This window comes from Oncorhynchus tshawytscha, linkage group LG05 (assembly GCF_018296145.1).
Source record: "Oncorhynchus tshawytscha isolate Ot180627B linkage group LG05, Otsh_v2.0, whole genome shotgun sequence".
NCBI classification, from domain to species: Eukaryota; Metazoa; Chordata; class Actinopteri; order Salmoniformes; family Salmonidae; genus Oncorhynchus; species Oncorhynchus tshawytscha.
Window position 1 is genome coordinate 88,108,090 of NC_056433.1, and position 23,999 is coordinate 88,132,088.

A 23,999-nucleotide genomic window follows, 5' to 3' on the forward strand; every position below is an offset into this window, starting at 1 on the left:
AGTTGTTCTGTACAACAGAGACGTGGATAATGTATCAAATCAGAGGTGTTGTTTTAACCTGAGAACATGACAGGACTAACTGAAATGTACATTAAATTGATATAAATCAGGTTGCATTGAAAGCAATCACTGTATTAAGGGTCCTGATTGTATTGAATGGAATTAACTGAGTGAGCTGTTTGTCTGTCTTAGCAGAGAGAGAGAGAGGTAGTCAAGGAGATGGGTGTGGACTCACCACCCCAGGTATTGGACAGGTAGCTCCTCAGACCCCTCCTCCTCTCCTCCTCTCAACCCCCCTGGTATATATCTCCTTCCCATAGATTCCTATAGAGACTCTTTGCCTGTCCTGTCCTGTTGTCATCCATAGTCCTCATAGCCACTCGGTTCATTCAGACTGAGACAGGGACCAGAGGTTCATCCTGGAGTCAGTGGAGCACACAGCACTGCTCAACCTCAGCGCCAACATGTTGTATCTGGAGACGGGGACGCCCACGTCGTACAGCGAGGTAAGGCCCAGGGAGGAGGCTCCTACTGGGGCATCAGGGACCGCTAACGTCCCCTTGGATCCATAGAGCTTCTGTAGCTCCATGGTGGGAGTGGGACTGGAGAAATGCTAAATATATCAATACCTTATTAGTAGTGTTACTGCCGTTTTTATATTTTAACATTTTCACCCCGTTAAATCTTTTCGATGTGATTTGGTGTCGGAGTTTATTGGCGGCTTAGGGCTTCGTGGTGGTATAGGGGCTTTAACATAAAGAAGGAATTTGAAAAAGTTGAAATAGTTCAAAACAAAGTGATTATTTTAAATCTGTCTGTGGCACTCACAGAAAAACAAATGGAGAAAGATGTTTAGGCAGCAGATTACTTTTCGTTTGTGTTTCGATTCAGTGGCTTTGTATGTGTTTATCTGCATGTGTGCGGCGTTGTGTGTGTGTGCAGGGGAATGTAAACACCTGGAGTGTTTGTTGAATAGAGGAAGAGGCGCTGTATGAAATGGCTGCTCTGCTCCGCTACCCTGTCCTGTTGAGATGTGGCCCTGCACTCTGCCATTAGCCCTGTTAACATCTGGAGTCACAACTACTGACTCACCATAGTTCCATTGGCTCCATTATCTCCAATAGATCCATTATCTCTAGTAGTTCCATTGGCTCCAAAATGTCCATTATCTCCAGTAGTTCCATTATCTTCAGTAGTTCCATTAGCTCCAGTAGTTCCATTAGCTCCAATAGTTCCATTAGCTCCAATAGTTCCATTATCTCCAATAGTTCCATTAGCTCCAGTAGTTCCATTAGCTCCAATAGTTCCATTAGCTCCAATAGTTCCATTAGCTCCAATAGTTCCATTAGCTCCAATAGTTCCATTAGCTCCAATAGTTCCATTAGCTCCTGTAGTTCAATTAGCTCCAATAGTTCCATTTGCTCCAATAGTTCCATTAGCTCCAATAGTTCCATTAGCTTCTGGTTCCATTAGCTCCAGTTCCATTAGCTCCTGTAGTTCAATTAGCTCCAATAGTTCCATTTGCTCCAATAGTTCCATTTGCTCCAATAGTTCCATTAGCTCCAATAGTTCCATTAGCTTCTGGAGTTCCATTAGCTCCAATAGTTCCATTGGCTCCAATAGTTCCATTTGCTCCAATAGTTCCATTAGCTCCTGGAGTTCCATTAGCTCCAATAGTTCCATTAGCTCCAATAGTTCCATTAGCTCATGTAGTTCCATTATCTCCTGTAGTTCCATTATCTCCTGTAGTTCCATTAGCTCCTGTAGTTCCATTAGCTCCTGTAGTTCCATTAGCTCCTGTAGTTCCAATATCTCCTGTAGTTCCATTATCTCCTGTAGTTCCATTAGCTCCAGTAGGTCCATTAGCTCCATTAGTTCCATTAGCTCCAGTAGTTCCATTAGCTCTAATAGTTACATAAGCTCCAATAGTTACAATAGCTCTAATAGTTACATAAGCTCCAATAGTTACTATAGCTCTAATAGTTACATAGCTCTAGTTACATAAGCTCTATAGCAATAGTCACTATAGCTCTCTAATAGTTACTATAGCTCTAGTAGTTACATAAGCTCCAATAGTTACTATAGCTCTAATAGTTACATAGCTCCAATAGTCACTATAGTTCTAATAGTTACTATAGCTCTAGTAGTTACATAAGCTCTAATAGTTACATAAGCTCCAATAGTTACTATAGCTCCAATAGTTACTATAGCTCTAATAGTTACTATAGCTCTAATAGTTACTATAGCTCTAATAGTTCCATAAGCTCTAATAGTTACTATAGCTCCAATAGTTACTATAGCTCTAATAGTTACATAAGCTATAGCTCAATAGTTACTATAATAGTTACTATAGCTCTAATAGTTACTATAGCTCCAATAGTTACTATAGCTCTAATAGTTCCATCGGTGTTTTACCATTCATTAGACAAGACGATGAGGGTTCAGTAATTATGGCATGGATTGTATTGCTTTACTGTGATTTAAGGCTGTGTGTTTTTTTTATTGCCTAATTGTTACATTACAGAAATGTAAATTAATATAATAATCTCTGATTCGTCTCCCCAAATTGTCTTGCAACTTCATTGTGTGAGTTTGTCGTTTTTCTGTGTTTGATTTATTTTGGAGACAGTAGATAAAATGGTGGTTGTGATTGAGGGGTGGATCTGGAGATGGGAGCTGTGATTTGAGGAGCATTGTGGAGTAGAACTATTGGAGCTTATGAACAGGAAATTGTCCCTTTGTATGGAAACAATATAGCCCAAAATAATGTATCATAGTTCAAGATGGTTAATTGGAATAATTTAAAGAACATAAAATGTTTGTATGAGTAAGCTACATGGGACAACAAAAATTATTTATTTTGGGTTGTCCAAAATGGAGCCACTATATAATTTACTGGAACCAGAAATGTAGGGTTTACATATGTTTTGGCATTTAGAATTACAAGGTGTGACATAGGCATTGGGGCGGCAGGGTAGCCTAGTGGTTAGAGTGTTGGACTAGTAACCGGAAGGTTGTGAGTTCAAACCCCCGAGCTGACAAGGTACAAATCTGTCGTTCTGCCCCTGAACAAGGCAGTTAACCCACTGTTCCCAGGCCGTCATTAAAAATAAGAATGTGTTCTTAACTGACTTGCCTGGTTAAATAAAGGTAAAATTAAAAAATTAAAAATTAAATAAGGGTTGATTCTCTGCTATAATAACCATCTGGAAAAGCAAATAATACCTTCTGGTCTTGGAGAAAGAAATGACATGATAGAAAGTTATCCATGTTTCCTTTTTTCCTAATGACAGATAATGGCCGTGACAACTAGTGACTGTCATTATAGTCAGTAAGGTTTTTTTAAATTTTTTTTAGGATTATATAATTCCTTTTCAAGTATCGCTTCACCTTGAGCAAGTCAAATCATTTTTGTAGAGGCTAGAATATAGTTGTATTACAGTCCTACTTAACGTCAATCTTTCTGGATTTCAGGCACATTTCTTTTATCTCTTATTTTTACGAAAATTGTCATTAAGATATTTTTGTAATATGCTTTCTGTGCAGTTGAACAGTTCCTAACTGTCTGCTAATTACACTAATCATAAAGGACAGTATATTTATTTGTTTGCTAGTTTATTGGTTCCATTAGTTTGTCTGTAAAGATGACAGTCTGGTGTGATGACAGTCTCCTGGTGTGATGACAGTCTCCTGGTGTGATGACAGTCTCCTGGTGTGATGACAGTCTGGTGTGATGACAGTCTCCAGGTGTGATGACAGTCTGGTGTGATCAATCAAATGTATTTATAAAGCCCTTCTTACATCAGCTGATGTCACAACGTGCTGTACAGAAACCTAAAACCCCAAACAGCAAGCAATGCAGGTATAGAAGCACGGTGTCTGGGAAAAACTCCCTAGAAAGGCCAGAACCTAGGAAGAAACCTAGAGAGGAACCAGGCTATGATGGGTGGCCAGTCCTCTTCTGGCTGTGCCGGGTGGAGATTATAACAGAACATGGCCAAGATATTCAAATGTTCATAGATGACCAGCAGGGTTAAATAATAATAATCACAGTGGTTGTAGAGGGTGCAACAGGTCAGCACCTAAGGAGTAAATGTCAGTTGGCTTTTCATAGCCGATCATTCAGAGTATCTCTACCACTCCTGCTGTCTCTAGAGAGTAGAAAACAGCAGGTCTGGGACAGGTAGCACGTCCGGTGAACAGGTCAAGGTTCCATAGGCAGAACAGTTGAAACTGGAGCAGCAGCACGATCAGGTGGACTGGGGACAGCAAGGAGTCATCAGGCCAGGTAGTCCTGAGGCATGGTCCTAGGGTTCAGGTCCTCAGAGAGAAAGAGAGAGAGAGGGAGAGAGAGAGAGAAAGAGAGAGAGAATTAGAGAGAGCATACCTAAATTCACACAGGACACTGGATAAGACAGGAGAAATACTCCAGATATAACAGACTGACCCAAGCCCCCTGACACATAAACTATTGCAGCATAAATACTGGAGGCTGAGACAGGAGGGGTCGGGAGACATTGTGGCCCCATCCGATGATGCCCCCGGACAGGGTCAAACAGGCAGGACATAACCCCACCCACTTTGCCAAAGCACAGCCCCCATACCACTAGAGGGATATCTTCAACCACCAACTTACCATCCTGAGACAAGGCCAAGTATAGCCCACGAAGATCTCCCCCACGGCACGAACCCAAGGGGAGGTGCCAACCGGGACAGGAAGATCACGTAGGTGACTCAACCCACTCAAGAGACGCACCCCTCCTAGGTACGGCATTGGAAGAGTACCAGTAAGCCAGTGACTCAGCCCCTGTAATAGGATTAGAGGCAGAGAATCCCAGTGGAGAGAGGGGAACCGGCCAGGCAGAGACAGCAAGGGTAGTTTGTTGCTCCAGTGCCTTTCCGTTCACCTTACCTTCACACCCCTGGGCCAGACTACACTCAATTATAGGACCTACTGTAGAGATGAGTCTTCAGTAAAGACTTAAAGGTTGAGACCGAGTCTGCGTCACTCACATGGACAGGCAGACCATTCCATAAAAATTGAGCTCTATAGGAGAAGCCCTGCCTCCAGCTGTTTGCTTAGAAATTCTTGGGACAGTAAGGAGGCCTGCAGCTTGTGACCGTAGCGTACGTGTAGGTACCTATGGCAGGACCAAATCGGAAAGATAGGTAGGGGCAAGCCCATGTAATGACTGTCTGGTGTGATGACAGTCTCCTGGTGTGATGACAGTCTGGTGTGATGACAGTCTCCTGGTGTGATGACAGTCTGGTGTGATGACAGTCTCCTGGTGTGATGACAGTCTGGTGTGATGACAGTCTCCTGATGTGATGACAGTCTGGTGTGATGACAGTCTCCTGGTGTGATGGCCATCTCCTGGTGTGATGACAGTCTGGTGTGATGACTGTCTGGTGTGATGACAGTCTCCTGGTGTGAAGACAGTCTGGTGTGATGACAGTCTGGTGTCAATCTGCTACTCTCTCCACTTTATAAGATGGCTTCTAAAATGGTTGTTAGGTCTAAACACCTGTGTCTATTTGTTCTCCTAAAGCCCACCAGTGTTAGTGCTCAGGTGACGAGTCTATCTACCTATACTTGACCACTCCTCTCTGCTTCCACTGTATAGTACTGTTGTCAACACACACTGTTAGTCCCAAGTGGAGGGGGTGTAGATAGAGGACTTCAGCTGAGATCTAAAACCCCATCTTGTGAGTTTTTAATCTGGGGTCAGTTCACCACTCTTGCTCTCAACAGGTCTTTGCAAATAGAGGGGGGAAAATGAGTTCCATTATTTTTTATCCAGCCACACAAGACTGACTGTATTTAGGGAACGCCACAGTGCTTCTATGATAAGAGGAATATTGAAAGAGAACTTTGGCGGAATTCAATATTTTCCCAATGGGTTTGGAGACTTTAAGATGTCTCAAAGATATTCACATCCACTTGTTTGGTTTGGAATGCTCTCACAGATGTCTAATTTTCTAGAGAAGAGACAGAAATCATTTGCATATAAGTAACAGAAAGAAAAGGGGTATGTGATCAACAGGAGTAGAGGTGCATTCACAAAACCGATCATACCAGTTAGCCTAACAACAGTATTTACTTAATGGTTTATTTAAGATTATATACTGGGTGGTTCAGGCCTTGAATGCTGATTGGCTGACAGCCATGGTATGTCAGACTGTATACCACAGATATCACAAAACATTTATTTTTACTGCTCTAATTACGGTGGTAACCAGTTTATAATAGCAATAAGGGGGTTTATGATACAGTGCCTTGCAAAAGTATTCACCCCTTGGTGTTTTTCCTATTTTGTTTCATTACATCTGTAATTTAAATTTAATGTAATGGACCTACACAAAATAGTCAAAATTGGTGAAGTGAAATGAAAAAAAAAAATCTAAAAAATAAAAACAGAAAAGTATTGTGTGTGTGTGTATTCACCCCTTTTCTAGAAGCCCCTAAATAACATCTGGTGCAACCAATCACCTTCAGAAGTCACATAATTAGTTAAATAAAGTCCACCTGTGTACAATCTAAGTGTCACATGATCTGTCACCTGATCTCAGTATACATGCACCTGTTCAGAAAGGCCCCAGAGTCTGCAACACCACTAAGCAAACGGCACCATGAAGACCAAGGAGCTCTCCAAACAGGTCAGGGACAAAGTTGTGTAGAAGTACAGATCAGGGTTGGGTTATAAAAAAATATCTGAAACTTTGAACATCCCACGAAGCACCATTAAATCTATTTTTTTTTTTTTTTAAATGAAAGAATATGGCACCACAACAAACCTGCCAAGAGAGGGCCGCCCACCAAAACTCACGGACCAGGCAAGGAGGGCATTAATCAGAGAGGCAACAAAGAGTAACCAAAGGTAACCCTGAAGGAGCTGTAAAGCTCCACAGCGGAGATTGGAGTATCTGTCCACAGGACCACTTTAAGCCGTACATTCTACAGAGCTGGGCTTTACGGAAGAGTGGGTAGAAAAAGCCATTGCTTATTAAAGAAAAAAATAAGCAAAGATGTTTGGTGTTCGCCAAAAGGCATGTGGGAGACTCCCCAAACATATGGAAGAAGGTACTCTGGTCAGATGAGACTCAAATTGAGCATTTTGACCATCAAGGTAAACGTTATGTCTGGCGCAAACCAAACACCTCTCATCACCCAGAGAACTCCATCCCCACATTGAAGCATGGTGGTGGCAGCATCATGCTGTGGGGATGTTTTTCCATCGTCAGGGACTGGGAAACTGGTCAGAATGGAAGGAATGATTGATGGAGCTAAGTACAGGGAAATTCTTGAGGGAAACCTGTTTCAGTCTTCCAGAGATTTGAGACTGGGATGGAGGTTCACCTTCCAGCAGGACAATGACCCTAAGCATACTACTAAAGCAACACTCGAGTGGTTTAAGAGGAAACATTTAAATGCCTAGTCATAGCCCAGACCTCAATCCAGTTGAAAGTCTGTGGTATGACTTAAAGATGGCTGTACACCAGCGGAACCCATCCAACTTGAAGGAGCTGGAGCAGTTTTGCCTTGAAGAATGGGCAATAATGCTAGATCTGCAAAGCTTATAGAGACATACCCCAAGAGACTTGCAGCTGTAAATGCTGCAAAAGGTGGCTCTACAACATATTGACTTTAGGGGAGGGTGAATAGTTATGCACACTCAAGTTTTCAGTTTTTTTCTTATTTATTGTTTGTTTCACAATAGAAAATATTTTGCATCTTCAAAGTGGCAGGCATGTTGTTTAAATCAAATGATACAAACCCCCAAAAATCTATTTTAATTCCAGTTTTTAAGGCAACAAAATAGGAAAAATGCAAATGGGGTGAATACTTTCGCAAGCCACTGTATTTAGCCAATATACCAAGGCTATAAGGGCTGTATCCAGGAACTCTTAGGAAAGCCTTTAGCCATTGCATAGTGGCCATATACCCCCTCGCTCCTTATTGCTTAAATGAACCATCATGCATATTGTGTCGTTAATCAAGTGTTCTAAATAATGTTGCTGAACTCTAATTGTGAAGTTGTAAATCAAACCTCTCTGGTATCTAACATCTCCTTTAGGATCTCTGATATGTTTCTCAGATGGCAGCAAAACGCTTTTTAAGTCTAGTGAGTGGTAGGTATTAAAGTGTGGGATCTCTCTGTCCACCTACATCCCCTCTGGCTTCGTCTCAAACGGCACCCTATTAGTAGTGCACTACTTTTGACCCGAGTCCATAGGGTGGCAGGTAGCCCAGCGGTTAAGAGCGTGGGGCCAGTAACCGATTGGTTGCTGATTGGAATCCCGGAGCCAACTCAGTGAAAAATCTGCCAATGTGCCCTTGAGCAAGGCACTTAAAGCCTAATGGCTCCTGTAAATCACTCTGAATAAGGGTGTCTGCTAAATGACGTAAAATGATCAAATGTAACCCATGGTTGAAAAATGTGTAGGGAATAGGGTGCCATTTGAGACGAAGCCAGAGGGGATGTAGGGAATAGGGCTCTGGTCTATAGTAGTGCCACTATATAGGGAATAGGGTGTCATTTGGGAAGCAGACCCCAAATGTGAGGTATCAGGTTCTACCCCTTCTCCAGGGAGGCTCCACGTCAGATTGTGGTGGGCCATGGTAGCCTAGTGGTGGGCCATGGTAGCCTAGTGGTGGGCCATGGTAACCTAGTGGTGGGCCATGGTAGCCTAGTGGTGGGCCATAATAGCCTAGTGGTGGGCCATGGTAGCCTAGTGGTGGGCCATGGTAGCCTAGTGGTGGGCCATGGTAGCCTAGTGGTGGGCCATGGTAGACTAGTGGTGGGCCATGGTAGCCTAGTGGTGGGCCATGGTAGCCTAGTGGTGGGCCATGGTAGCCTAGTGGTGGGCCATGGTAGCCTAGTGGTGGGCCATGGTAGCCTAGTGGTGGGCCATGGTAGCCTAGTGGTGGGCCATGGTAGCCTAGTGGTGGGCCATGCGATGCTGTTTAGTCGCCACTCTTAATTGCTTTAATGGTGTGTTGCTGTTGATAAAATCCCCTGTTCTGCCCACCTCAGCAGGTATATATGAGGTGTGGATAGATTAGACACTCTGTCAGTCTCCTACCCAGCCAGTCCAGACCTACGGTCCGCCCACCCACCCTGTTAGCTCTGTTAATGCCCCTTCCTCCCCCTGGTCACTCACCACCACCCAGGGGACTGACCCAAGGTCCACAGTGCCCTCCCTCTCCCTGTTCACTCACCACTACCCAGGGTGCAGGTCAGAAGAGATGAGAGGCTGGAATGGCAGTTATTCCCCCCCTCGGGCCAGGTCTATGGGCCATCTCACCTCTATTCCCCCTTGGGCCAGGTCTATGGGCCATCTCACCTCTATTCCCCCTCGGGCCATGTCTATGGGCCATCTCACCTCTATTCCCCCTCGGGCCAGGTCTATGGGCCATCTCACCTCTATTCCCACCTCGGGCCAGGTCTATGGGCCATCTCACCTCTATTCCCCCTCGGGCCAGGTCTATGGGCCATCTCACCTCTATTCCCCCTCGGGCCAGGTCTATGGACCATCTCACCTCTATTCCCACCTCGGGCCAGGTCTATGGGCCATCTCACCCTTATTCCACCCTCGGGCCAGGTCTATGGGCCATCTCACCTCTATTCCCCCCCTCGGGCCAGGTCTATGGGCCATCTCACCTCTAACTCCCTGTCCTTTACATCAATTGTCAATTGCCTCATGCTCATAAAACTATCAACTATCGTAAAGAGAAGAAATCAGATTACTGACCTCCCCTGTCTTTGTACTTTCTCCTGTTGGTAATGAGTTAGTAGGAGTTGAAGAGGAAACAGACCAGTACCTTCTCTCTCTCTCTCTCTCTCTCTCTCTCTCTCTCTCTCTCTCTCTCTCTCTCTCTCTCTCTCTCTCTCTCTCTCTCTCTCTCTCTCTCTATGTGTCTCTCTCTCTATGTGTCTCTCTCTCTGTCTCTCTCTCTCTATGTGTCTCTCTCTCTCTCTGTCTCTCTCTGACTCTCTCTGTCTGTCTCTCTCTCTGTGTCTCTCTCTATGTGTCTCTGTCTCTCTCTATGTGTCTCTCTCTGACTCTCTCTCTCTGTCTCTCTCTATGTGTCTCTCTCTCTCTGTCTCTCTCTCTCTCTCTCTCTCTGTCTCTCTCTCTATGTGTCTCTCTCTCTCTGACTCTCTCTCTGTGTCTCTCTCTGTCTCTCTCTCTCTCTCTCTCTCTCTGTCTCTCTCTATGTGTCTCTCTCTCTCTATGTCTCTCTCTCTGTCTCTCTCTCTCTCTGTCTCTCTCTATGTGTCTCTCTCTCTGACTCTCTCTCTCTGTCTCTCTCTCTGTGTCTCTCTCTATGTGTCTCTGTCTCTCTCTATGTGTCTCTCTCTGACTCTCTCTCTCTGTCTCTCTCTATGTGTCTCTCTCTCTCTCTGACTCTCTCTCTCTCTCTCTCTGTCTCTCTCTCTATGTGTCTCTCTCTCTCTGTCTCTCTCTCTGTGTGTCTCTCTCTCTCTCTGTCTCTCTCTCTCTATATGTCTCTCTCTCTCTCTCTCTCTCTCTCTCTCTCTCTATGTCTCTCTCTCTCTCTCTCTCTCTCTCTCTGTGTCTCTCTCTCTCTCTCTCTCTCTCTCTCTCTCTCTCTCTCTCTGCCATAATCTTGCAGAAGAAGTGATAATGAGTCATTGATCCAAAACATAGAAATATAATCTATAGAAAGGGCTTGGAACTGCTTACTCTGGTAATTTGAAAGCTTGATTAATTACATTTCTATGTTTGGAAGCTCTAGGGCAGAAGTAGTTGAGTTGCAGCCCTTTTACTCATTTCTTGACAGAACAAAATTACCAGTAAAAGTAAGTGTCACGTTCGTTATATAAATCGGACCAAGGTGCAGCGATGTATGCGTACGTTCTTTATATTATAAGAACGAACACTGAACAAAAGAACAAAATGAACCGTGACGCTAATATGAGTAGTGCAAGCAGGCAACTAAACATGGAATAAGAACCCACAAATAATAAAGGAAAAAGGGCTGCCTATGATCCCCAGACCTAGACCTACAAAAACCCTAGACAATACAAAAACCCTAGACAATACAAAACTAGCATACCCACCCTCGTCACACCCTGACCTAACCAAAAGAATAAAGAAAACAGAGATATTAAAGGTCAGAGCGTGACCGTAAGTCTGATTGGTTTAACGTGTGAAATCATGTAGAGGGCTACTGTACTGGATCTCAGACTTATCTCATTGGTTAGAATCGTCACCCTAAATAGCCTATAGAAACCCCCGATCCCTATTTGTATAAATTGTCATAGGAATGTCATAGGAATGTCATTGCTCATACATTACATGTCTAGTATGTACCAATCCCAATAGTTATAAAAATACAGCAGTCAATATGAATACCAAGCAGTAGTAACGCTTCTGTTTGAATGTGAGGAATCCCTGATATGTGTCTCTCCGCATAATCCACATCATTTGGATTCCTGCTGCGGAATCAACAGGCTGTCACTCTGAAGGTCAACAGTCTGTCACTCTGAAGGTCAACAGGCTGTCACTCTGAAGGTCTGAACAGTCTGTCACTCTGAAGGTCTGAACAGTCTGTCACTCTGAAGGTCTGAACAGTCTGTCACTCTGAAGGTCTGAACAGTCTGTCACTCTGAAGGTCAACAGTCTGTCACTCTGAAGGTCAACAGTCTGTCACTCTGAAGGTCTGAACAGTCTGTCACTCTGAAGGTCAACAGTCTGTCACTCTGAAGGTCTGAACAGTCTGTCACTCTGAAGGTCTGAACAGTCTGTCACTCTGAAGGTCTGAACAGTCTGTCACTCTGAAGGTCTGAACAGTCTGTCACTCTGAAGGTCTGAACAGTCTGTCACTCTGAAGGTCTGAACAGTCTGTCACTCTGAAGGTCAACAGTCTGTCACTCTGAAGGTCTGAACAGTCTGTCACTCTGAAGGTCTGAACAGTCTGTCACTCTGAAGGTCTGAACAGTCTGTCACTCTGAAGGTCTGAACAGTCTGTCACTCTGAAGGTCTGAACAGTCTGTCACTCTGAAGGTCAACAGTCTGTCACTCTGAAGGTCTGAACAGTCTGTCACTCTGAAGGTCTGAACAGTCTGTCACTCTGAAGGTCTGAACAGTCTGTCACTCTGAAGGTCTGAACAGTCTGTCACTCTGAAGGTCTGAACAGTCTGTCACTCTGAAGGTCTGAACAGTCTGTCACTCTGAAGGTCTGAACAGTCTGTCACTCTGAAGGTCAACAGTCTGTCACTCTGAAGGTCAACACTCTGTCACTCTGAAAGTCAACAGTCTAGGGTAGCTCTTCCCGAACGGCACCCTTTTCCCTATGTAGTTGTGTGCACTACTTTTTAACAGATCTCTATGGGCTTGTGTCCTATGGAACGTTGCCCCCCCCATGACAGCCGCCCTATGGGCCCTGGTCTATAGTAGTACACTACCCCTATGGGCCCTGGTCTATAGTAGTGCACTACCCCTATGGACCCTGGTCTATAGTAGTACACTACCCTATGGACCCTGGTCTATAGTAGTACACTACCCTATGGTACCTGGTCTATAGTAGTGTACTGCCATTTAGGACTCATCTAGTTTTCCCTAACGGGCTGAAATGCTGTGGTAGCTGGTCTATAGTAGTGTACTATATAAGGAACATTGTACCATTTAGGACTCGTCTAGTTTTCCCTAACGGGCTGAAATGCTGACTCCAGAATCTGCATTTAGACAAAGAAATATCCCCCGAGACGTGGAACAGAACAGACGGCCTTCCATCTCAGCAGCCACCACAGCCACCAGGCTAGGCCTCAGAGGGCTAAGAGCAGCACGGCTGTAAACAGACGGAATTTTTAAGAGCAGTTAAAGTAGGGATTAAAATGGCTGCTGTATTACAGTGGAATCAGACCAGATTAAAAGGAAGAGGAGAGAAGAGTCTCCTTCACGTGTTGATAGCTTCCCCTTCCACTCAGTTAAACATTCCATCTGACTATAGGTGAATGTTTGGGTGACGGTTGACTTGTTTGACTTTTCTTTTGGTCTTCCTTCATTCCTTTTTTTTTCTCTTTTCATTCCCGATCTGTTCATTCTTCATCCTTGATGTCTTCGTTCCTTCCAGAAATATAATAGAAGTAGAGTTCTCCAGATCACTCACTTCTCATAATCCCTCTTTGTAAGAAGTGAACAATCATCATCTTTATCATGTCATCTCATCAACCTCTAGTTCTCTCTCCATCGCTATAAGGGGCTTTGATGTTTAATCTGCGGTTTCTGGCCAGCATCAGGCTATTCATTAAAATGATCATTTGCCTTCTGTGATAATTAGTGGCTGTCAGGTAGCTCCTAGTGAAAACACTCACCCACACACACACGCACGCACACAGGACCAGCACCCACAGTAATGCACTAAACAGGGAACAGGTTGTTATTTGGGACACAGACTAGGTAGGGAGGTAGGAGGGGGCAGGGTCCCTTGTCATTGGCTGGCTGTGGGGTTGTCATTAGAGCAGTGGTGTAGGAGAGCTGGAGCGTCTTACACCAAAACACCACCACCTTAAATAAAATAAAAATGTTTTAATGCCAGCCGTAGTGCTGATGTACCCCTGCTCTTACTCATGACGTGTGAGAACACAATCTCTAAACCAGATCTCTGACTCATGACGTATGAGAACACAATCTCTAAACCAGAGTTCTGACTCATGATGTATGAGAACACAATCTCTAAACCAGAGTTCTGACTCATGATGTATGAGAACACAATCTTGTTGTTGTTTTTAGTCGCACTGTTTTGCTTTATCTTGGCCAGGTCGCAGTTGTAAATGAGAACTTGTTCTCAACTGGCCTACCTGGTTAAATAAAGGTGAAATAAAAATAAATAAAACACTTACAACAAGTTACAGTCATTAGCATAAGAAGCTAATCTACCCTTGTGATCTGAGTCGAACTAGGCTACCCTTTAGCATAAGAGGCTAATCTAGCCTAGTGATCTGATCCTAACCAGGCTACCCTTTAGCATAAGAAGCTAATCTACCCTTGTGATCTGAGTCTAACTAGGCTACCCTTTAGCGTAAGAAGCTAATCTAGCCTAGTGATCTGATCCTAACCAGGCTACCCTTTAGCATAAGAAGCTAATCTAGCCTAGTGATCTGATCCTAACCAGGCTACCCCTTTAGCAGAAGAAGCTAATCTAGCCTAGTGATCTGAGTCTAACTAGGCTAGCCTTTAGCATGAGAAGGTAATCTAGCCTAGTGATCTGAGTCTAACTAGGCTAGCGTTTAGCATAAGAAGGTAATCTAGCCTAGTGATCTGAGTCTAACTAGGCTAGCCTTTAGCATGAGAAGGTAATCTAGCCTAGTGATCTGAGTCTAACTAGGCTAGCCTTTAGCATGAGAAAGTAATCTAGCCTAGTGATCTGATTCCATTTTTTTGGTACTTTTATTTAACAAGGCAAGTCAGTTAATAACAAATTCTTATTCTACAATGACGGCCTAGGAACAGTGGGTTAACTGCCTTTACGGCTTAGGGACAGTTTGTTAACTGTTAAACAGCCACCACTAACATTGAGTGGCTGCTGCCAACACACTGACAATGACACTGACTCAACTCCAGCCACTTTAATAATGGGAATTGATGGGAAATGATGTAAATATATAAACAATGCTACCTTATATAATGTTACTTACCCTACATTATTCATCTCATATGCATACGTATATACTGTACTCTATATCATCGACTGCATCCTTATGTAATACATGTATCACTAGCCACTTTAACTATGCCACTTTGTTTACATACTCATCTCATATGTATATACTGTACTCAATATCAGCTACTGTATCTTGCCTATGCTGCTCTGTACCATCACTCATTCATATATCCTTATGTACATATTCTTTATCCCCTTACACTGTGTATAAGACAGTAGTTTTGGAATTGTTAGTTAGATTACTTGTTGGTTATTACTGCATTGTCGGAACTAGAAAAACAAGCATTTCGCTACACTCGCATTAACATCTGCTAACCATGTGTATGTGACAAATAAAATTTGATTTGATTTAACTGCCTTGTTCAGGGACAGTGCAAAAGAGTTTTACCTTGTCAGCTCAGGGATTCGAACTAGCAACCTTTCAGTTACTGGCCCAACGCTCTAACCACTAAGCTACCTGTCGCCCCCCTACCTGCCACCCCCTAACCAGGCTACCTTTAGCATGAAGGCTTTTTTAGCCTTTTAGCACCCTTGTGAATGCCAAATGGCATTCATGCAGTTATATAGTGAACTACTTGTGCCCAGGTCAACAGTAGAGCACTATATACTGTAGTGAATAGAATTCCATTTGGGCCGTAGGACCAGTGTCTATAGTCAGGGATCAGGCAACAAGAGGGGCCATCGGATTCAACAGCTCTCCCATTCTAAAGCACCTTCATTATGCTCTAATTGCTCTCCATTGTGAGGCATGTGAAGGAGGTGTGTCTTGAGACAGAAAACGTAAACATGTTTCCCATGCCAATAAAGTCCTTTTGAGATGAAAACCTCTGCTGAGTGTAGGGCTGGAGGGTATGCTCACAACCCCCCCCCCTTCCCACTCCACGGAGGAGTTAGCTTTCCCTTTGTGTGGGGGGGGTGTGGGTGGGTGTGTGGGGGGGTGTGTGTGGGTGGGTGGGTGGGTGTAGGTGGGTGGGTGTCTGCGTGCGTGCATGCGTGTGTTCCTTTCACAATACACTCGTCTCCTAACACCTGCCTGGTTTAACCTGAGACATTGTTCCCCTAGACAGGCTCTTGAAAGACCCAGTCTCATTGTTTCCGGGGGGTTGGGGCAGACTCGTGACACACACACACACACACACACACTTCATTATCCAAAATCAACTCGAAGCATCTCCCCTGAGGCGTTGTTGATGAGATTTGTTTGCGTTGGCTGGAATGACCTCCCTCAGGTGCTCTGTGTGTGTGTCTCTGTGTGTGTGTCTCTGTGTGTGTGTGTGTGTGTGTGTGTGTGTGTGTGTGTGTGTGTGTGTGTGTGTGTGTTGTGGAAACAATTTAGTTTCTTGTTTTTAATGTCTTCTGTATGTAGTGTGTATGGGAAAATAATGGTTGTGTTATATTTGATTTATGTTCTAGAGTATTCATACCATGTCAACTTGGTTAGTGTTACTGTGTTTGTGTGTTACTGTGTTTGTGTGTTACTGTGTTTGTGTGTTACTGTGTGTTACCGTGTTTGTGTGTTACTGTGTTTGTGTGTTACTGTGTGTTACCGTGTTTGTGTGTTACTGTGTTTGTGTGTTACTGTGTTTGTGTGTTACTGTGTTTGTGTGTTACAGTGTGTTACCGTGTTTGTGTGTTACAGTGTGTTACTGTGTTTGTGTGTTACAGTGTTTGTGTGTTACTGTGTTTGTGTGTTACAGTGTGTTACTGTGTTTGTGTGTTACCGTGTTTGTGCGTTACTGTGTTTGTGTGTTACTGTGTTTGTGTGTTACTGTGTTTGTGTGTTACAGTGTTTGTGTGTTACTGTGTTTGTGTGTTACTGTGTTTGTGTGTTACAGTGTTTGTGTGTTACAGTGTGTTACTGTGTTTGTGTGTTACCGTGTTTGTGTGTTACTGTGTTTGTGTGTTACTGTGTTTGTGTGTTACAGTGTGTTACTGTGTTTGTGTGTTACAGTGTGTTACTGTGTTTGTGTGTTACCGTGTTTGTGTGTTACTGTGTTTGTGTGTTACTGTGTTTGTGTGTTACAGTGTGTTACTGTGTTTGTGTGTTACCGTGTTTGTGCGTTACTGTGTTTGTGTGTTACTGTGTTTGTGTGTTACAGTGTTTGTGTGTTACTGTGTTTGTGTGTTACTGTGTTTGTGCGTTACAGTGTTTGTGTGTTACTGTGTTTGTCACCTGGTGATGTGAGTGGGAGGGAGTGAACTAGACAGCTGTGTGGGACGGGGGACCTCGCGGACTGAAATAAACAAGGGGCCTTTGACTGCCTGTCTGTCCTGCCTTTAGAGATTAATGGGTGTCTAAAGAGACCCAGAGCCGTGGCAGAGACACCTCGGCCTGGAATGTGTCTTTTATACATGGAATGGAATGGAGGAGCAGAGCAGATAGAGCTGGAAGGGAAGAGGTGAGAGAGAGAGAGAGAGAGAGAGAGAGAGAGAATAATGGTGTTCCAAAAAATGATCCAGTCACCAGGAACACAAATACAAATTCCATCTAGACACTGTTGTCCTAGAGCACACAAAAAACTATACATACCTTGGCCTAAACATCAGCGCCTCATGGCCGGTGTGATCTGGGGAGGCTGTTGACATGGCGGGTGTGATCTGGGGAGGCTGTGTGAGACATGGCCGGTGTGATCTGGGGAGGCTGTGTAGACATGGCCGGTGTGATCTGGGGAGGCTGTAGACATGCTGTAGACATGGCCGGTGTGATCTGGGGAGGCTGTAGACATGCTGTAGACATGGCCGGTGTGATCTGGGGAGGCTGTTGACATGGACGGTGTGATCTGGGAGGCTGTTGACGTGGCCGGTGTGATCTGGGGAGGCTGTAGACATGCTGTTGACATGGCCGGTGTGATCTGGGGAGGCTGTTGACGTGCTGTTGACGTGGCCGGTGTGATCTGGGGAGGCTGTTGACATGGCCGGTGTGATCTGAGGAGGCTGTTGACATGGCGGGTGTGATCTGAGGAGGCTGTTGACGTGGCCGGTGTGATCTGGGGAGGCTGTTGACATGGCCGGTGTGATCTACCAGAATGGAAACAGAGCATAAGGACTGTTTCTTCATTTTGTCAAGAACTCTGTTACTTTCTGTTTACTGGACATGTTGATGGAGACAATAAGGCGCGGCTTATTGCAGTGTTTCTAATCTGAAGTTTATGGGTATTCATAATTATTTATTACCTCACTGTTTCGGCGTTTCTAGAACAGAGGGAACGGGGGAAAAAACCTGATGAAAGCTATGGGCTCAAACACGTTGGTTTGGACTTTTAACAATAAACGGAAAACATTGAAGAACTTCCAGTGTCCTCCAGGAGCTGTTGGCTTCTAGAGTGTTTTCGTGTCCTCCAAGAGCTGTTGGCTTCTAGAGTGTTTTCGTGTCCTCCAAGAGCTGTTGGCTTCTAGAGTGTTTACGTGTCCTCCAGGAGCTGTTGGCTTCTAGAGTGTTTTCGTGTCCTCCAAGAGCTGTTGGCTTCTAGAGTGTTTTCGTGTCCTCCAGGAGCTGTTGGCTTCTAGAGTGTTTTCGTGTCCTCCAAGTGTCCTCCAAGAGCTGTTGGCTTCTAGAGTGTTTTCGTGTCCTCCAGGAGCTGTTGGCTTCTAGAGTGTTTTCGTGTCCTCCAGAGCTGTTGGCTTCTAGAGTGTTTTCGTGTCCTCCAAGAGCTGTTGGCTTCTAGAGTGTTTTCGTGTCCTCCAGGAGCTGTTGGCTTCTAGAGTGTTTTCGTGTCCTCCAAGAGCTGTTGGCTTCTAGAGTGTTTTCGTGTCCTCCAGGAGCTGTTGGCTTCTAGAGTGTTTTCGTGTCCTCCAGGAGCTGTTGGCTTCTAGAGTGTTTTCGTGTCCTCCAGGAGCTGTTGGCTTCTAGAGTGTTTTCGTGTCCTCCAGGAGCTGTTGGCTTCTAGAGTGTTTTCGTGTCCTCCAGGAGCTGTTGGCTTCTAGAGTGTTTTCGTGTCCTCCAGGAGCTGTTGGCTTCTAGAGTGTTTTCGTGTCCTCCAAGAGCTGTTGGCTTCTAGAGTGTTCACGTGTCCTCCAAGAGCTGTTGGCTTCTAGAGTGTTTTCGTGTCCTCCAGGAGCTGTTGGCTTCTAGAGTGTTTTCGTGTCCTCCAGGAGCTGTTGGCTTCTAGAGTGTTTTCGTGTCCTCCAGGAGCTGTTGGCTTCTAGAGTGTTTTCGTGTCCTCCAAGAGCTGTTGGCTTCTAGAGTGTTTTCGTGTCCTCCAAGAGCTGTTGGCTTCTAGAGTGTTTTCGTGTCCTCCAGGAGCTGTTGGCTTCTAGAGTGTTTTCGTGTCCTCCAGGAGCTGTTGGCTTCTAGAGTGTTTTCGTGTCCTCCAAGAGCTGTTGGCTTCTAGAGTGTTTTCGTGTCCTCCAAGAGCTGTTGGCTTCTAGAGTGTTTTCGTGTCCTCCAGGAGCTGTTGGCTTCTAGAGTGTTTTCGTGTCCTCCAAGAGCTGTTGGCTTCTAGAGTGTTTTTGGCGTGTCCTCCAAGAGCTGTTGGCTTCTAGAGTGTTTTCGTGTCCTCCAAGAGCTGTTGGCTTCTAGAGTGTTTTCGTGTCCTCCAGGAGCTGTTGGCTTCTAGAGTGTTTTCGTGTCCTCCAGGAGCTGTTGGCTTCTAGAGTGTTTTCGTGTCCTCCAAGAGCTGTTGGCTTCTAGAGTGTTTTCGTGTCCTCCAAGAGCTGTTGGCTTCTAGAGTGTTTTCGTGTCCTCCAGGAGCTGTTGGCTTCTAGAGTGTTTTCGTGTCCTCCAGGAGCTGTTGGCTTCTAGAGTGTTTTCGTGTCCTCCAGGAGCTGTTGGCTTCTAGAGTGTTTTCCTCCAGGAGCTGTCCTCCAAGAGCTGTTGGCTTCTAGAGTGTTTTCGTGTCCTCCAGGAGCTGTTGGCTTCTAGAGTGTTTTCGTGTCCTCCAGGAGCTGTTGGCTTCTAGAGTGTTTTCGTGTCCTCCAGGAGCTGTTGGCTTCTAGAGTGTTTTCGTGTCCTCCAGGAGCTGTTGGCTTCTAGAGTGTTTTCCTCCAGTGTCCTCCAAGAGCTGTTGGCTTCTAGAGTGTTTTCGTGTCCTCCAAGAGCTGTTGGCTTCTAGAGTGTTTTCGTGTCCTCCAGGAGCTGTTGGCTTCTAGAGTGTTTTCGTGTCCTCCAGGAGCTGTTGGCTTCTAGAGTGTTTTCGTGTCCTCCAGGAGCTGTTGGCTTCTAGAGTGTTTTCGTGTCCTCCAAGAGCTGTTGGCTTCTAGAGCTGTTGGCTTCTAGAGTGTTTTCGTGTCCTCCAAGAGCTGTTGGCTTCTAGAGTGTTTTCGTGTCCTCCAGGAGCTGTTGGCTTCTAGAGTGTTTTCGTGTCCTCCAGGAGCTGTTGGCTTCTAGAGTGTTTTCGTGTCCTCCAGGAGCTGTTGGCTTCTAGAGTGTTTTCGTGTCCTCCAGGAGCTGTTGGCTTCTAGAGTGTTTCCAGAGCTGTTGGCTTCTAGAGTGTTTTCGTGTCCTCCAAGAGCTGTTGGCTTCTAGAGTGTTTTCGTGTCCTCCAAGAGCTGTTGGCTTCTAGAGTGTTTTCGTGTCCTCCAGGAGCTGTTGGCTTCTAGAGTGTTTTCGTGTCCTCCAGGAGCTGTTGGCTTCTAGAGTGTTTTCGTGTCCTCCAGGAGCTGTTGGCTTCTAGAGAGAGCTGTTGGCTTCTAGAGTGTTTTCGTGTCCTCCAAGAGCTGTTGGCTTCTAGAGTGTTTTCGTGTCCTCCAGAGCTGTTGGCTTCTAGAGTGTTTTCGTGTCCTCCAAGAGCTGTTGGCTTCTAGAGTGTTTTCGTGTCCTCCAAGAGCTGTTGGCTTCTAGAGTGTTTTCGTGTCCTCCAAGAGCTGTTGGCTTCTAGAGTGTTTTCGTGTCCTCCAGGAGCTGTTGGCTTCTAGAGTGTTTTCGTGTCCTCCAAGAGCTGTTGGCTTCTAGAGTGTTTCCGTGTCCTCCAGGAGCTGTTGGCTTCTAGAGTGTTTTCGTGTCCTCCAAGAGCTGTTGGCTTCTAGAGTGTTTGTCCTCCAAGAGCTGTTGGCTTCTCCCTCCAGGAGCTGTTGGCTTCTAGAGTGTTTTCGTGTCCTCCAGGAGCTGTTGGCTTCTAGAGTGTTTTCGTGTCCTCCAGGAGCTGTTGGCTTCTAGAGTGTTTTCGTGTCCTCCAAGAGCTGTTGGCTTCTAGAGTGTTTTCGTGTCCTCCAAGAGCTGTTGGCTTCTAGAGTGTTTTCGTGTCCTCCAGGAGCTGTTGGCTTCTAGAGTGTTTTCGTGTCCTCCAGGAGCTGTTGGCTTCTAGAGCTGTTTTTTCGTGTCCTCCAGAGCTGTTGGCTTCTAGAGTGTTTTCGTGTCCTCCTGTTGGCTTCTAGAGAGCTGTGTTGGCTTCTAGAGTGTTTTCGTGTCCTCCAAGAGCTGTTGGCTTCTAGAGTGTTTTCGTGTCCTCCAGGAGCTGTTGGCTTCTAGAGTGTTTTCGTGTCCTCCAAGAGCTGTTGGCTTCTAGAGTGTTTTCGTGTCCTCCAGGAGCTGTTGGCTTCTAGAGTGTTTTCTAGTGTCCTCCAGGAGCTGTTGGCTTCTAGAGTGTTTTCGTGTCCTCCAAGAGCTGTTGGCTTCTAGAGTGTTTTCGTGTCCTCCAGGAGCTGTTGGCTTCTAGAGTGTTTTCGTGTCCTCCAGGAGCTGTTGGCTTCTAGAGTGTTTCGTGTCCTCCAGGAGCTGTTGGCTTCTAGAGTGTTTTCGTGTCCTCCAGGAGCTGTTGGCTTCTAGAGTGTTTTCGTGTCCTCCAGGAGCTGTTGGCTTCTAGAGTGTTTTCGTGTCCTCCAGGAGCTGTTGGCTTCTAGAGTGTTTTCGTGTCCTCCAGGAGCTGTTGGCTTCTAGAGTGTTTTCGTGTCCTCCAGGAGCTGTTGGCTTCTAGAGTGTTTTGTCCTCCAGTGTCCTCCAGGAGCTGTTGGCTTCTAGAGTGTTTTCGTGTTGGCCTCCAAGAGCTGTTGGCTTCTAGAGTGTTTTCGTGTCCTCCAGGAGCTGTTGGCTTCTAGAGTGTTTTCGTGTCCTCCAGGAGCTGTTGGCTTCTAGAGTGTTTTCGTGTCCTCCAGGAGCTGTTGGCTTCTAGAGTGTTTTCGTGTCCTCCAGGAGCTGTTGGCTTCTAGAGTGTTTTCGTGTCCTCCAAGAGCTGTTGGCTTCTAGAGTGTTTTCGTGTCCTCCAAGAGCTGTTGGCTTCTAGAGTGTTTTCGTGTCCTCCAGCTGTTGGCTTCTAGAGTGTTTTCGTGTCCTCCAGGAGCTGTTGGCTTCTAGAGTGTTTTCGTGTCCTCCAGGAGCTGTTGGCTTCTAGAGTGTTTTCGTGTCCTCCAGGAGCTGTTGGCTTCTAGAGTGTTTTCGTGTCCTCCAAGAGCTGTTGGCTTCTAGAGTGTTTTCGTGTCCTCCAGAGCTGTTGGCTTCTAGAGTGTTTTGTTGGCGTGTCCTCCAGGAGCTGTTGGCTTCTAGAGTGTTTTCGTGTCCTCCAGGAGCTGTTGGCTTCTAGAGTGTTTTCGTGTCCTCCAAGAGCTGTTGGCTTCTAGAGTGTTTTCGTGTCCTCCAAGAGCTGTTGGCTTCTAGAGTGTTTTCGTGTCCTCCAAGAGCTGTTGGCTTCTAGAGTGTTTTCGTGTCCTCCAAGAGCTGTTGGCTTCTAGAGTGTTTTCGTGTCCTCCAAGAGCTGTTGGCTTCTAGAGTGTTTTCGTGTCCTCCAGGAGCTGTTGGCTTCTGTTTTCGTGTCCTCCAGAGTGTTTTCGTGTCCTCCAAGAGCTGTTGGCTTCTAGAGTGTTTTCGTGTCGTGTCCTCCAGGAGCTGTTGGCTTCTAGAGTGTTTTCGTGTCCTCCAAGAGCTGTTGGCTTCTAGAGTGTTTTCGTGTCCTCCAGGAGCTGTTGGCTTCTAGAGTGTTTTCGTGTCCTCCAGGAGCTGTTGGCTTCTAGAGTGTTTTCGTGTCCTCCAGGAGCTGTTGGCTTCTAGAGTGTTTTCGTGTCCTCCAGGAGCTGTTGGCTTCTAGAGTGTTTTCGTGTCCTCCAGGAGCTGTTGGCTTCTAGAGTGTTTTCGTGTCCTCCAGGAGCTGTTGGCTTCTAGAGTGTTTTCGTGTCCTCCAGGAGCTGTTGGCTTCTAGAGTGTTTTCGTGTCCTCCAAGAGCTGTTGGCTTCTAGAGTGTTTTCGTGTCCTCCAAGAGCTGTTGGCTTCTAGAGTGTTTTCGTGTCCTCCAGGAGCTGTTGGCTTCTAGAGTGTTTTCGTGTCCTCCAGGAGCTGTTGGCTTCTAGAGTGTTTTCGTGTCCTCCAGGAGCTGTTGGCTTCTAGAGTGTTTTCGTGTCCTCCAGGAGCTGTTGGCTTCTAGAGTGTTTTCGTGTCCTCCAAGAGCTGTTGGCTTCTAGAGTGTTTTCGTGTCCTCCAGGAGCTGTTGGCTTCTAGAGTGTTTTCGTGTCCTCCAGGAGCTGTTGGCTTCTAGAGTGTTTTCGTGTCCTCCAGGAGCTGTTGGCTTCTAGAGTGTTTTCGTGTCCTCCAAGAGCTGTTGGCTTCTAGAGTGTTTTCGTGTCCTCCAAGAGCTGTTGGCTTCTAGAGTGTTTTCGTGTCCTCCAGGAGCTGTTGGCTTCTAGAGTGTTTTCGTGTCCTCCAGGAGCTGTTGGCTTCTAGAGTGTTTTCGTGTCCTCCAGGAGCTGTTGGCTTCTAGAGTGTTTTCGTGTCCTCCAGGAGCTGTTGGCTTCTAGAGTGTTTTCGTGTCCTCCAGGAGCTGTTGGCTTCTAGAGTGTTTTCGTGTCCTCCAGGAGCTGTTGGCTTCTAGAGTGTTTTCGTGTCCTCCAGGAGCTGTTGGCTTCTAGAGTGTTTTCGTGTCCTCCAAGAGCTGTTGGCTTCTAGAGTGTTTTCGTGTCCTCCAAGAGCTGTTGGCTTCTAGAGTGTTTTCGTGTCCTCCAAGAGCTGTTGGCTTCTAGAGTGTTTTCGTGTCCTCCAAGAGCTGTTGGCTTCTAGAGTGTTTTCGTGTCCTCCAAGAGCTGTTGGCTTCTAGAGTGTTTTCGTGTCCTCCAAGAGCTGTTGGCTTCTAGAGTGTTTTCGTGTCCTCCAGGAGCTGTTGGCTTCTAGAGTGTTTTCGTGTCCTCCAAGAGCTGTTGGCTTCTAGAGTGTTTTCGTGTCCTCCAGGAGCTGTTGGCTTCTAGAGTGTTTTCGTGTCCTCCAGGAGCTGTTGGCTTCTAGAGTGTTTTCGTGTCCTCCAGGAGCTGTTGGCTTCTAGAGTGTTTTCGTGTCCTCCAGGAGCTGTTGGCTTCTAGAGTGTTTTCGTGTCCTCCAGGAGCTGTTGGCTTCTAGAGTGTTTTCGTGTCCTCCAGAGCTGTTGGCTTCTAGAGTGTTTTCGTGTCCTCCAGG

The 23,999-nt window shown here is 45.8% G+C and overlaps 1 protein-coding gene across 4 annotated transcripts in view; it reads left to right on the plus strand.

The window, feature by feature from the left end:
* Window positions 1-321: 321 nt before the first annotated feature.
* LOC112237576 (tumor protein 63-like) overlaps window positions 322-23,999 on the plus strand; it is an 88,168-nt gene continuing 64,490 nt past the window's right edge. For 3 of the 4 annotated variants that reach the window (XM_042322628.1, XM_042322630.1, XM_042322631.1), the window contains exon 1: window positions 323-506. In XM_042322628.1, the coding sequence (XP_042178562.1) occupies window positions 465-506 (42 nt within the window). In that variant the 5' untranslated portion in view covers window positions 323-464. Of the gene's footprint in view, window positions 507-23,999 lie in introns of all 4 variants that reach the window. The other variant, XM_042322629.1, reaches the window with a different exon arrangement.